The sequence below is a fragment of the Humulus lupulus genome, chromosome 7, assembly GCF_963169125.1.
Source record: "Humulus lupulus chromosome 7, drHumLupu1.1, whole genome shotgun sequence".
NCBI classification, from domain to species: domain Eukaryota; kingdom Viridiplantae; phylum Streptophyta; class Magnoliopsida; order Rosales; family Cannabaceae; genus Humulus; species Humulus lupulus.
Genome location: NC_084799.1, coordinates 6,331,222 through 6,345,500, shown reverse-complemented (window position 1 = coordinate 6,345,500; position 14,279 = coordinate 6,331,222). Strand labels below are relative to the sequence as shown.

Genomic DNA, 14,279 nt, shown 5'->3' with positions numbered 1-14,279 from the left:
ATACGATAGTTATTATGTGTGAGTTCTTTTTAAAGCCAGTTTATTTTATTGGTGTGGAAATTTGCACCGCAAAATCAGCCAAGGGAGTCTTCACTTTGATTTCTTTATTTTGATTTGCTATTTTTTTTTAAAATAGTAATTAACACAAATCAGGGGTATTATCGGTTGAATGATACGATCTTGGTATCAAAGATTTTTGGCAAACTTTGAGTATTTCTTATATTGAAGAGCTGACTCATTTTTATACAATGGTCATGGTTTGGATCATGTCTAACCGCGGCCTCCAAATCAGAGAGTAACTGCCGCGGTCAGGAATGTTTCTGGTTGCGGCCTGTGCTCATGTCTCAACATGCAGTTTTTGATGTTTCGATATTTCTAGGTTTATATCAGAAAATCAGTTTTGACGGGATTTGTTGATGTGGTAAATTCTTTTATTAGAACTATATTTATCCATTTTGTTCAGAATATTTTAGATCGAATCAGTGAGTGCATTTTGTAATAGAGAGAGATTTCTAAAGAGATATCAAGAACTAATATCTTTGGTTTGTAACTTTCTTCTAATTGTTTTTTTATACATAATTGGGATTTAATGGTAGTTCTTTAGATCTCTATAAATTATATTGGTGGTTGTAATCTCTTTTATTTTTCATAGTGAATTTCGTCTAGGGTTTTGCCTTGCCTTGGATGTAGGTAGCAAAAGCATCTTGCTTTTGTCTAGTGAACCAAGTAACCCTAGTATTGTGTGTTTATGCTTTTATTCTGGTTTATTGTGTTAATCTTTTATCTATTGTTTTTAGTTTTAATCTTAACAGCTTACTCCATTAGAAGTAACGAAGAATTATACAGAGAAGAGAGAAACAAAGAGTTTGGGAAAGGATATAACTAATCTGATATTTTTATTCATTCATAATTAAATTGAAGAGAGCTACTAGCTTTATTTAAGAAAAGAATGACTACTTAGATGTGAACAAGTGTCCTATACTTAACAAACTAATAACCCTATATCGTAGATAAATGTTAAGGGGCATCAATAGTCACCATCACCATAAAAAGTTAGCATATTGAAATTGGTACAATTTAATATTAGGACTCACAAAATTTAGTTTAATAATAAAGAGTATTGCTATTAAACATTTTAAGGTATCCAACATCATATGAAGTGGCTCGGGTTAGTGAGGGCACCAAGGCCTAGAAATATAATGACTACGGTTTTTACAAACTTTCCAAATTTGGGCCAAAACTTATCATTAATGTTTATCATGTTTAAGCCATGGCAAGCTAGAAGCCTATTTAGCCTATATATGGGCCTATTTCATTTGGTTAAGGAAAGATGCCGTAAGATTTGAGGTCTTAGGATTAATTACAAAACATTTTTTTCTTTTTTTAATTCTACAAGAATTGGAAGGTGTTGGATTAAATAAAATCTCCTTAAACAATGACTAGCTCTCAAGTCAATGAATAAATTTATACACAAAATTGTACAACTAAAAGGGAGTTGTTAGATTAAGTAAAGCTCACTAAACCATGATTTCCTCATGTCACAAATCAATGAATATATTTAAAAAAAAAAAATCTACGAGAAGTAGGGAGTTGTTAGATTTAGTAAATGTTCACTAAACAATGACTAGCTCAAGCTCAAGTCAATGAATATATGCATAATTATATATATATATATATATATATATACACACACACACAAAAGCAAATGCCATTGTCAAACCATGTAAGTAGGCCGTCCTATAAATTATTCAATAGAAATTTGAGGTCTTAATTTATGTTTTAACCATTTTCTCATCCATTATTGACATTGTTAATTTTCCTCTCCCAGCAGCCTGCCTGGTAAGTCCTTCCTCTGTTCTCCAACTCTTTTTCTTTTCTTTTCTTTTGTATAAATGTTCTTTTGTTGTTCCATGTCTAGTCTGCTTGACAGAAATCATAATCTGAAAATGTTTAAATGTTTTTCTTGTCATTTATAAACAATAATACCCCTCAAGAAAAGAAGAAAAAAAAAAGATGCTGAAATCTGACATGTCTCATCCAAGCCAACTATTTATTTTTTTTGGAGATTTTCTCAATCACTTTATTTCCAAGGTGATACCATATTTAAAGTTTATTCAGAACTATACAAATTAAACTTGTTTTGCCTATCCATTATACTGTGTCATAATATTGTGTTGCTTTTTCTAATTTATGGAAATCTTTTTACTATTCCAATCTTTAGTTAAAAAAATTATTTTAGTACCAAGTACATATATATATATATATATATATTTATATGAGAACACTTCCTGCCTGGTGTCAATGAACTATTCTCATACGAATTTGTTTTAAACAGCTTGAAGTCTACAATAATCTGAGTCGTTAAACATGAGTAGAAGAGGTAAAAATTTAGTCCAACACATCACTGAAATCTTCGAAAAAGATGATCTAGATATTCCCATTACAATCTTCAAAGTACCCAAATCTCTGACTCAAGCAAACCCAGAAGTTTATGTACCAAAACTGATGGGCTTGGGGGCAATGCATCACTTGAGGCCTAGGCTTAAACACATGCAAATGTACAAAGTCATGGAGGCCAAAAAAATCCACAAGGGATTCCAAGGTATCGCTTTTTCTGAGCTTATTGAGATTCTGAAGGAGATAGTAGTTTCCTCTGTGCGAGCTTCTTATAACATATACTTGGAGATAGAGGACGATATTCTTACTTGTATAATGGCCGTAGATGGTTTGTTTCTGTTCGATTTACTTTGCTGTTATGGAATAGAAAAACAACATTTGTTAAGCTCAAATATTTTGAGTCAAATGGTGGACTCTACTGGGAGGCGATTGGCCCAAGAAACGACACTCAGAGAAGCTATGATGCTCGAGAACCAGATTCCAATCCTTGTGCTGAGGACTATCTTGATTATAGAATCGCCAGAGTTTGAAATTGTGAGTGAGTATTTGCCAAAAATCTTGGTGGGTTTTTGCCAATATGTCTCACCATTTGATATAATGATTGATTACCCACCTTACAAGACTTTAAACCATGCCCATTTGTTGGATCTTCTTTACCATTTGATCATACCTGAAGATAATTTTCAAGAAGAAAATGATCTTAACGACTTGTTAAGAGGACTATTTGACAATGTAAAGTCTAAAATACAAGCTTTAAAAGCTCCAAAACAAGAGACCAGAAAAAGAATTCGTAGGACTAAGATCATGACATTTGAGGCTGCTCTCGACGTGTCCTTAAATCTAGCTCCAATACAATATAAGAAAACTATTGAACTTGCTAAAGGCTTGTTTAGCCTGCCATGGTCAGAACTAGGATCGAGTGTATCTTCTGCTGTGAAAGGAGCAATCGTAGAAGAGGAAACCTTGATTCCAACAGCCTCTGAGCTGCATAAAGCTGGTGTCAAATTTGTACCAGGAGCTCAGATCAGAAGCATCAAATTCGACTCGAAAAGTGTCTCCCTTCACCTACCCTCAATGAAACTAGGTGGGAATTCTGATGTTATAATCAAAAACTTGGTTGCATACGAGGCCTTGATCAAGTCTGAGACAGAAGAGCTGGTTCTAGCGCCGTATGCTGAAATAATGAGTGATCTTATAAGGACTTCAGATGATGTTATGGTACTTAAGAATGATGGGATTATAAAATTGGATCAGTCCATTGATGAAAGACAAGTGATCAAAGTGTTCAGTAGGATGAATAAGTCCGTACAGTCAACAAATACGAGTGAGAGCATTGACAAACAAATTGAAACTGTGAAGAGTTACTACAATGGTTTGTGGAAGGTATCGGCACGTAGATTCATCAACAAGGGGTGGTTGGTTGCTGGGAATTGGTGCAAAGTTTTAGCTGCTGTGTTGTTGTTGGTGCTGATGGGAATTCAAGCTTTTTGCTCAGTTTACGAATGTCATCGTTTATCATTTAAGACCAACAATAGCTCTCAGTCTCTTCAGGGCTTAAGAGTACTTTCTTTGAGGTCTGATGTGTAGCTTATCATTGATATATTGACATATCACGTGTACTAAATTAAGGATATTGAATTATGATGTATGTTAGTTGTTTGTGTGAGGTGAGTTGGTCCCTTGTTTGTAAAGTCAATATATACTTGGCTTAACAATATTGGTGTTGTTGAAAGATAAAAAAGAAGAAAGTAAAAAAAAAATGGTAGAAGCAGAGGAGAACTTTTCTCCTTTTTCTGATTACTTTTCAAATTTTCTCTAAACGGCTACATGATGGATGGGATTACACATACTGTTTATATACAGTAAAAAGAGATAAAGCAAATGTACAAATATATACGAATATCCCACAAAATCAGGGAATATATAAACAGATTGTACTATATGTTATGGGTCAGTTGTCACATGTGGTCCTTCACCATTTCGGTTATGGTGTCGTGGCCTTCTTTGCATTCAACATTTTCATTTCTTTTAACATGCCCCTCAAGCTGTGTTGTGGTGAAGGTATAACAGCCAGCTTGCTCTTGAGATAGTGGTATTATGGCACACTTAGAGATTTTGTTAAAATATCAGCGATCTGTTCTTCTGTGGGAATATACCTAACTTCAACCTCTTTATTTAACACTTTGTCTCTAATAAAATGTACATCAATCTCTATATGTTTTGTTCTTGAATGAAAAATTGGGTTTGCTGCTAGTTGTCGGGCTCCAGAATTATCACACCATAGCAGTGCTGGATGTTTGCATTTGACTCCTATTTCAGTGAGTAAGGATTGCAACCACACTACCTCAGTGCAAGCTTGAGCTAAGGCTCTATACTCTGCTTCGGTACTTGATCGAGCCACTGATTTTTGCTTTCGAGAACTCTAGCTGACCAAATTATTTCCAAAGTAAACGCAGTAGCCTGTTGTGGATTTTCGATCATCAAGTGAGCTTGCCCAGTCGGAATCACAAAAACCTTCGATGGTTAAGGCAGAGGCTCGAGTGAATGATATTCCTTCACCAATTGAACCTACAAGATATCTCAATATTCTCTTGCAAGCACCCCCAATGTTGTTGAGTTGGTGCTTGAAGAAATTGACTCAATTTGTTCACGGAGTAGGCAATATCTGGACGGTTGAGAGTGAGATATTGAAGCGCTCCTATGACACTTCGATAGAGAGTTTGATGTTCAAAAGCATCGCTGTCTTGAAGGCTTAACTTGTTGCTTTGATTCATTGGTGTTGGACATGATTTGGCATGCAACATGTTGGTTTTCTTCAAGAGATCAAGAGTATATTTGGTCTGAGATAAGTGTAATTCATCATGCCCCCTAGTTATCTCAAACCCAAGAAAATAGGTGACTGAACCGAGAGATTTAAGAGCAAATGAGGCCTGCAGCTTGTTAATGATTGCAGTGACTTGAGCTGCATTATTACCAGTAAGAAGTATATCATCAACATAGATAAGAACAAATAGGAGAGCATCACCTTTGGCAAAGAAAAATAATGAAGAATCTGTGACTGAGTTTCTAAAGCCGAGAGCAAGTAGGGAGCTTTTGAGCTTGTCTAACCAGGCACGAGGCGCTTGTTTCAGACCATAGAGGGCTTTAGTGAGTTTGCAAATTGCATGAGGATTGTTGGGATCAACGAAGCCAGCTGGTTGTTCCATGTATACTTCTTCATCAATTGTGCCATTGAGAAAAGCATTATTGATGTCAATTTGCTGAATGTCCCAATCAAATGTGACTGCCAAAGAGAGAATGATTCTAATTGGTGTCGGTTTGACAACGGGACTGAAAGTCTCAAAAAAGTCAATTCCAGGCTGTTGTTGGAATCCTTTGGCGAAAAGACGAGCTTTGTAACGATTAATAGTGCCATCTGAATTGTATTTAACCCGATACACCCACTTGTTGTCAACAATGTGTAGATGAGGTTGTCTTGGTACAAGGGTCCATGTATGATTGTGAATGAGAGCATCATTTTCTTCTTTCATTGCTGAATACCATTTTGGTGAGGCTAAATCTTGTTCAACAGTTTCAGGAAGGGGTTCTTCAGGAGGAAGAGATGCAGAAATTTGAGGAGTAGTGCTGAAGAATATATTTGGTTTAAAAATTCCTGCTTTGGAACGAGTTATCATTGTGTGAGTGGGTTGTTGTGGTACATTTATGGATGTGTTTGGGATAGAGGCAGGCGTGGGCATTTGGTGTTGGTGTACTGGGGTAGTAGATATTGGAAGATTGATTTCAAGAGGCAAAGTTGAATAAGATTTGACTGAAAGAGGAGTCTTACCATGACTATCCAAGGATGTTGACTTCGAGCTTGGACTGGAGGGAGCTAGTGTAGGGACCGATGAGCGGTGTTCTATTTCAGCTTCAGTGTTTCCTTCATCATGACTCTGTTAAAAAAAAGATACAAATGACAACCACTGGCTGTACTGAAAATGAGTGGAACATGTATTTATGTCAGAATTTTTGAAGTGAGAGGTACTAAAACCAGAAGCAAAAGGAAAATCTTTCTCATTGAAAGTGACACTTTCAACAATGTAGATTCGTCCAGAGGGGTGCAAGCATTTATATCCTTTGTGATTGGGACTATATCCTAAAAACACACATTTTGTAGACCTGAAATGGAGCTTATGTTGATTGTAGTCACGAAGGTGAGGAAAGGATGCACAACCAAAGACTCTTAGGAAGTTAAGGTTGGGTTTAACTTTAAAAAGAACTTCAGTTGGTGATTTGTGATTGAGTGTGGGTGTTGAGAGATGATTGATGAGGAAAGTGACTATGCTAAAAGCTTCCCACCAGTAATGGAGAGGTATGGAGGCTTGAGTTAAGAGTGTAAGTCCCATTTCTACAATATGACGATGTTTTATTTCAGATTTACCATTTTGAGGATGTGTGTGAGGACATGGATGCCTAAAATGAATTCTTAGAGAGCTTAGGAATGGTGCTAAACTTCTGTACTCACCACCCCAATCAGAGTGAAGAGTTTTGATTTGGTGTTCAAATTTCCTTTCAACAAACTTTTGAAAACTAATGAAGATTTCTTTTACATCAGATTTTAGCTTTAAAGGAAAAATCCAAGTGAAATTACTGAATTCATCTATGAAATGAACATAATACCTATACCCATCTCTGGACAAAATTGGTGAGGGTCCCCATACATTTGAATGGATGATTTCAAGTGGTTTGCTTGCTGTTTTTATGGTTGAATGATAATGTTTGTGCTTGGATTTTCCAATATGGCAGGCATCACAGAACGTGGGTAAAGCTTTAAGAGACACTATTTCATTTTTAAGCATTTGTTTCATTACAGTGAGACTTGGGTGCCCATGGCGCATATGCCAAATATTAGGATCATTAGTATTGGTAGATTGGGCAAACAAAGATTGAGCAACAAGACTGGACTCATTAGACTGGCTCTTACAGTGAGATTTTGAGCTAATACTCTTCTTGGAATTTAGAGAAACAGAAAAACATTGACGTTGACTTCTTGAAGATGTTGAACTGATACATGACAAAGGAAGTTGAAGTTGATATAAACCATTGCTAATTGTTCCCCGAGCTAGTTCCTTCCTCGTAGCCAGATCCTTGATAACACAATAGTCAGAGTAAAACTCAACATAAATCAAATTTTCTTTGGTTAGCTGAGAAATGGATAATAAATTTTTGGTAATTTGAGGAACACACAGCATATTATTTAGTGACAAGAAAGAAGAATCAGACAATTATAAAGTATTATTTCCAGTTGCAATAATTGAGAGTGCTTGTCCATTACCAATAAGCAATTGCTTTGCACCTTTGTTTTCAGATTTATGTTGCATGTTTTTTCCATCAGGAGTGATGTGGTTTGTAGCCCCACTGTCTATGTACCATGTATTATCTTGATGGCCATCGATTGAGGATGTAGAGAAGTAAGCTTGTTGCCCCTGACTATATGTTGGATGGCTTGAGAATGCAGCAGTATTGGACTGATTTGAGGTAGGAGGTGAAGCTTGAAAATTGATGTCAAATTTGTGGTAACATTTGGAGACAACATGACCAACCCAATTAAACAGTTGACAAATTGGGCGATTATTTCCCCTCCCCCCTCGACCACGGCCTCGACCACGATGTAGATATCCACGACTCTGAGAACCATTTGAGGGAAAAGTACCACCGGGGATAGGGGAAGAACGACGAAACTGAGCAGCAAAATTCGCACTCGGGGAACTGAGATCACCAATCGCAGGTGTATTAAGTTGTTCCAACCGCATTTCCTGACTTTGCTAAAGAAATTGGACTTCCTGCAATGTGATGGGGTCAGGCCGAGATGTTAAAGTGATGACAACAGGATCATATTCGTGGCCCAAACCACCTAAAATATAAATGATCAATTCCTCATCGGAGATTAGTTGTCCTGCAGCAGAAAGATTTTCAGGCAAGCTAGTCATCTTTAATATATAGTCATGGACAGAGAGGTTGCCTTTCTTAAGAGATTGTAACTGAAAATGAATTTGTAAGGAGCGAGCTTTGGATTGAGTAGTAAAAAGAAGTTCCAGAGTGTGCCAAACATCAAAGGAAGTGGTGCACCTGACTATGTGACCGAACATGGTTTCTGAAATGGAGTTGAGCAACCAACTAAGGATGGCTTGATCTGTTCTTCGCCAGAAATCATAGCCAACATTCAGCTGTCGAGTGTCTTTAGGGAGAGGGCAGCCAACAGTATTGTCAACGAACTGAGGAGGACAAACTTTCATGCCGAGGACATAGCCGTCAAGGTCGTGTGCACAAAGAGCAGGAAGAACTTGAGACTTCCAAAAAGAGTAGTTACCACGGTCAAGCTTCAAGGTGAGTGGGGCAAGACTTTGAAATATAGAGACTGTTGAGACTGTAGCTGCAGCATGCGGAGCCGGAGCAGAGGTAGGGACTGTGTCAGTGCTACTGGCAGTGGACTCTCCAGGAGTGGCCATTGACGTGAGTCATCCTGATGTTCTGATACCAAGATAAAAAAGAAGAAAGTAATAAAAAAATGATAGAAGCAGAGGAGAACTTTTCTCCTTTTTCTGATTGCTTTTCAAATTTTCTCTAAACGGCTACATGATGGGATTACACATACTGTTTATATACAGTAAAAGGAGATAAGCAAATGTACAAATATATACGAATATCCCACAAAATCAGGGAATATAAAAACAAATTGTACTATTTGTTATGGGTCAGCTATCACATGTGGTCCTTCACCATTTCGGTTATGGTGTTGTGGCCTTCTTTGCATTCAACATTTTCATTTCTTTCAACATTGAATAAGTGGGATCATCATGTATGGTCAGTGTGCTTTCGTTCTCTAATGGCCATTGTTGAATAACTAATGGCTGATCATGATGCAAATGCTCGCAATTGCCACTTATTTTTAACACTCATATTTGTATTGGGGATTGTTGGAAAAAAATGAAGTGAATGAGAAATTGATGTCTAAAATGGTAATAATTTAACAAATTAATTTGGTCAAAGATGAGATTATTATAATATTGTGTGATTAATTCTGATTGATTTTTAGCAAATCACTTTTGTAATGCCCCAAATTTCCTTATAAGGTTTAGGACCTTGATTAGGAGGCCGGGAGAGCCATAATTGGTTTATTATGTTATTAAATGAGTATATCCATATTTATGTGAATTACATTATAATATAATGATAAATGCATGCATATGGGTCCATTTTTAATCATAAGGGCATTTTGGTAATTTGGCCCATTGAGGACGTAATTGTGTATTTACATGCATGAGGGTGTAGATCATTACCGAGAATTAAATGGTAATGGGATATGAATTATTGGTATTTGAGAATATTGAGAATAACGAGAATTGGAGTGTGTTAATTATAATTAACGAAATAGGCGGGAAATGACGGTTTTGCCCTTAGTGGCTGTTAAGGCTTTTTTTAGGCTTGAGGGCATTTAGGTCTTTTCACCCTAAGCTTATAATTAGTCATTAGATGACTGTAGAAGTTTACCAAAAACAGATCAAAGGTTCCTCTTCTCTCGTGCACCATTTCTCTACCTTTTCTCTTTGAATTTTTTAGCTCAATTTGGGGAATCAAGCTAGGGAACCAAGCTGTGATAAGCTAGGGTTGTGTTCCACCATTGAAGAGGATGCTAAGCTGAGATTGAGGTGAGTTTTTAGCCATAGAATCTCTTGTTCTTGTTCTGTTTTCATTGGAGTTTCAGTTTTGTTTTTGAGTTGGAAAGTTGAGAATTCAACGAGAGTTTTGGCAAGGGATGCTTGGGTTATGATGCCTAGGTTGTGTGTAGATGATATTTGGGTTCAATCGGGGGTTTAAATGGTGTTTGAAAGCTTTTGAATTAGGTTGGAAATGGTGGAATCGAAGGAGGGAAGAACCAGGGCGGTTATGGCTGGTGCTAGCGCCCACCCATGGGCGCTATAGCGCTAGCCAGGGCAGATCTGGCTCTGGTTATAGCACCTAGACGCTAGGGGATAGTGCTAAAGCGCTGCCTTGTTTTTTAAGATTCTTGTTTTGAGTGTTTTTAAGGGTTTTGGCTTGGGGTTTCAATTTCTAAGGCTCGGGATCGAATCTACTCACCATGTGGGTACAATTCGGGGTCCCAGGAGTGAGGTTTAGGTCAAGACCTTATTATTGTTGATAGTGGTCTTAACGACTTGTTAAGAGGACTATTTGACAATGTAAAGTCTAAAATACAAGCTTTAAAAGCTCCAAAACAAGAGACCAGAAAAAGAATTCGTAGGACTAAGATCATGACATTTGAGGCTGCTCTCGACGTGTCCTTAAATCTAGCTCCAATACAATATAAGAAAACTATTGAACTTGCTAAAGGCTTGTTTAGCCTGCCATGGTCAGAACTAGGATCGAGTGTATATTCTGCTGTGAAAGGAGCAATCGTAGAAGAGGAAACCTTGATTCCAACAGCCTCGGAGCTGCATAAAGCTGGAGTAAAATTTGTACCAGGAGCTCAAATCAGAAGCATCAAATTCGACTCGAAAAGTGTCTCCCTTCACCTACCCTCAATGAAACTAGGTGGGAATTCAGATGTTATAATAAAAAACTTGGTAGCATACGAGGCCTTAATCAAGTCTGAGAAAGAAGAGCTGGTTCTAGCGCGGTATGCTGAAATAATGAGTGATCTTATAAGGACTTCAGATGATGTTATGGTACTTAAGAATGATGGGATTATAAAATTGGATCAGTCCATTGATGAAAGACAAGTGATCAAAGTGTTCAGTAGGATGTATGAATCCGTGCAGTCAACAAATACGAGTGAGAGCATAGACAAACAAATTGAAACTGTGAAGAGTTACTACAATGGTTTGTGGAAGGTATCGGCACGTAGATTCATCAACAAGGGGTGGTTGGTTGCTGGGAATTGGTGCAAAGTTTTAGCTGCTGTGTTGTTGTTGGTGCTGATGGGGATTCAAGCTTTTTGCTCAGTTTACGAATGTCATCGCTTATCATTTAAGACCAACAATAGCTCTCAGTCTCTTCAGGGCTTAAGAGTACTTTCTTTGAGGTCTGATGTGTAGCTTACCCTTAAGTATATATATGTGTGATATATTGATATATCACGTGTGCTAATAAATTAAACATTTTGTTTTGTGTGAGATGAGATGAGTTGGTCCCTTGTTTATAAAGTCGATATATACTTGGCTTAACAATATTGGTGTTGTTGAATAAGTGGGATCATCATGTATGGGCAGTGTGCTTTCGTTCTCTAATGGAAATTGCCACTTATTTTTAACACTTATATTTGTATTTAATCAATTATAATACGGGATTCTTGGAAAAAATATTGAGTGAATGAGAAATTGATGTCTAAAATAATAATAATTCAGCAAATCACTTTGGTCAAAGATGAGATTATTATAATATTGTGTTATTAATTCGGATTGATTTTAGCAAATCACTTTGGTCAATTTCAGAATTGGTTGAGTTAGTTAGGATGTGATGTCAGAGTTAGTTTTACTGTTATGCTAGTTTGTGTTTGTAACTAACATTGTTCTTGTATTGTCATGTATATAAAGGGCCATATTGTACTGTTCCATTGAATCAATGAAATTTTCTCTTGAATCATTTCTTTTCTTCTCTTTCTTTTTCTTCACTTACTAATATGGTACCAGAGCCGTAAGGCTTCTTCTTCTTCCGCATTTTTTTTACTCTGTTTTCTTTGGTTCTATCACATCACGCCATGGTCCAAACACGAAGTGGAGGAGTTACAGAAGAAGGCCAGCATTCGAGTGATGAGCTTGGCAATGGCAACAATCAGATTCCTATTCAAGATCAGGTTCCTCGTGGATACAAGGATGAAGCTCGGAATCCTTATTACCTGAGTAATAGCGATCATCCGAGTGCAAGCCTGGTTCCCAAGATCTTGACAGGGGGAGAAAATTACAATTCTTGGAAGCGCGCCATGAGTGTTGCTCTTTTTGCTAGAAATAAGATGAAGTTCGTCAATGGACAGCTTCCTGAACCAGCTCCCGACCACGAAGATTATGATGCATGGAGTCGATGTAACAGCTTGGTCATTTCTTGGATTTTTCATGCTGTTTCCTCTGATATTGGGGATAGCAAAATGTATATGGATAATGCTGCAACCATCTGGGCAGAACTTCATGAACGTTTTCAACAAAATAATGGACCTCGGGTGTTTGAGGTCAAGAGGGCTCTGCAAGTTCTTGTTCAAGGCAGTGCCAACATTCAGGTTTATTTCACGAAATTAAAGGGTCTCTGGGACATGATCCGTGATTTTCGACCTCTACCTGTTTGTACGTGTGGGGCAATGAAGACTATACAGGCCTACCAGGAACAAGATCGTGTGTTAGAGTTCTTAGTTGGACTAAATGAATCCTATTCTGCTGTCAGATCCCAAATCTTGATGCAAGATCCTATACCTAGCATAAACAAAGTGTATGCTACTCTAATCCAAGAAGAGAGACAAAGAGGATTGAACAATACCCCAGCTGAGAACAATGAATCTGGCCAGAGTTCTTCAGGACAGTTTGCTGGGAGTTCTTAATTTGGCAGATCTAAGGTTGTTTGTACTCATTGTGGGATGACAGGACACACCATTGCAAAGTGCTACAAGATTCATGGCTACCCTCCAGGTCACAAATACCATGGGAGAGGAAAACCTCAGACCTCAAAACCTGCTGCAAATTCAATTGAGGCCTCTGATAACAACAGTGGAGATAACAAGGGTTTTAACTCTGTCATGACTGCTGGTCTCACCACTGCTCAATGCCAATCCATAATCCAATTGCTTGCAAATCGGATTCAAGAAAATTCTACCAATGGCTCTACACCAGAAACCACTCAACCACCTCTGGTGTCTCACTTCTCTGGTATGAATTCTCTTAAATCTCATTCCAAATGGATTATTGACACTGGGGCAACTCATCATGTTTGTCATGACCTGGCTTTATTCTCTCAAACTTTTCCTAACCCTTCTTTGACACTAGTTCATCTCCCAAATGGCCAAGTAGCATCTGTGTCTTGCATTGGTTCTGTCATTCTTACTCCTACCTTAACTCTTTCAAATGTCCTCTATGTCCCTGCATTCAACATTAATCTTTTATCTGTCAGTTCCTTAATGAAATCCATGTCATGCACCTTCTTATTTTCTTCTGATTCCTGTGTCATTCAGGAGACTATCCAACATACTCAGATTGGGAGGGGTGATCGAGTAGGCAACCTGTTTTACCTTGACATTCCTTCAAGTTCTTTTGTTTCAAACTGTAATTTTTTTTATTTTAAACCTCCTGTTGAAAACATATGGCACTATAGATTAGGCCATTCTGCTTGTATAAAACAACATTCATTGAATAAAGAATTGATTTTTGATCATTCACATTCTGACAATTTTCATTGTCAAATTTGTCATCTTGCCAAACAAAAAAGATTGCCTATTATTTCCAACAACAATTTTTCAGCTCACTGTTTTGATCTCATACATATTGATATATGGGGGCCCTATAATACTATAACAACTGAAGGTTTTAAGTATTTTTTGACCATTGTTGATGACCACTCTAGATATACATGGGTGTATTTTCTCAAACAAAAATCTGAGGCTCAAGAAGCTATTCCTAACTTTCTAAATCTGGTTAGGACTCAGTTTAATACTCAAGTCAAAAGCCTCAGATCTGATAATGCCAAAGAGTTACAATTTCCCACTCTTTTTAACTCTCTAGGCATTCAACATTTCCACTCCTGTGTTGAGCGTCCTCAACAAAATTCAGTTGTTGAAAGAAAGCACCAACACCTACTTAATGTAGCTCGGGCTTTGCTTTTCCAGTCCCATATTCCCCTATGTTATTGGAACCATTGTGTAAGCA

General features: G+C 37.4%; 1 protein-coding gene across 1 annotated transcript; it reads left to right on the top strand.

Annotated features, from left to right (window-relative positions):
* Positions 1 to 2,367: 2,367 nt before the first annotated feature.
* LOC133791284 (putative UPF0481 protein At3g02645) lies at positions 2,368 to 3,984 on the top strand. Its single transcript, XM_062229213.1, has one exon. It carries the CDS (start codon positions 2,368 to 2,370, stop codon positions 3,982 to 3,984), a length of 1,617 nt encoding a protein of 538 aa, XP_062085197.1.
* Positions 3,985 to 14,279: the final 10,295 nt, after the last annotated feature.

Excerpts from the sequence above, each read along its gene's own strand:
- LOC133791284 (XM_062229213.1), top strand. The coding sequence starts at position 2,368 with ATGAGTAGAAGAGGTAAAAATTTAGTCCAACACATCACTGAAATCTTC.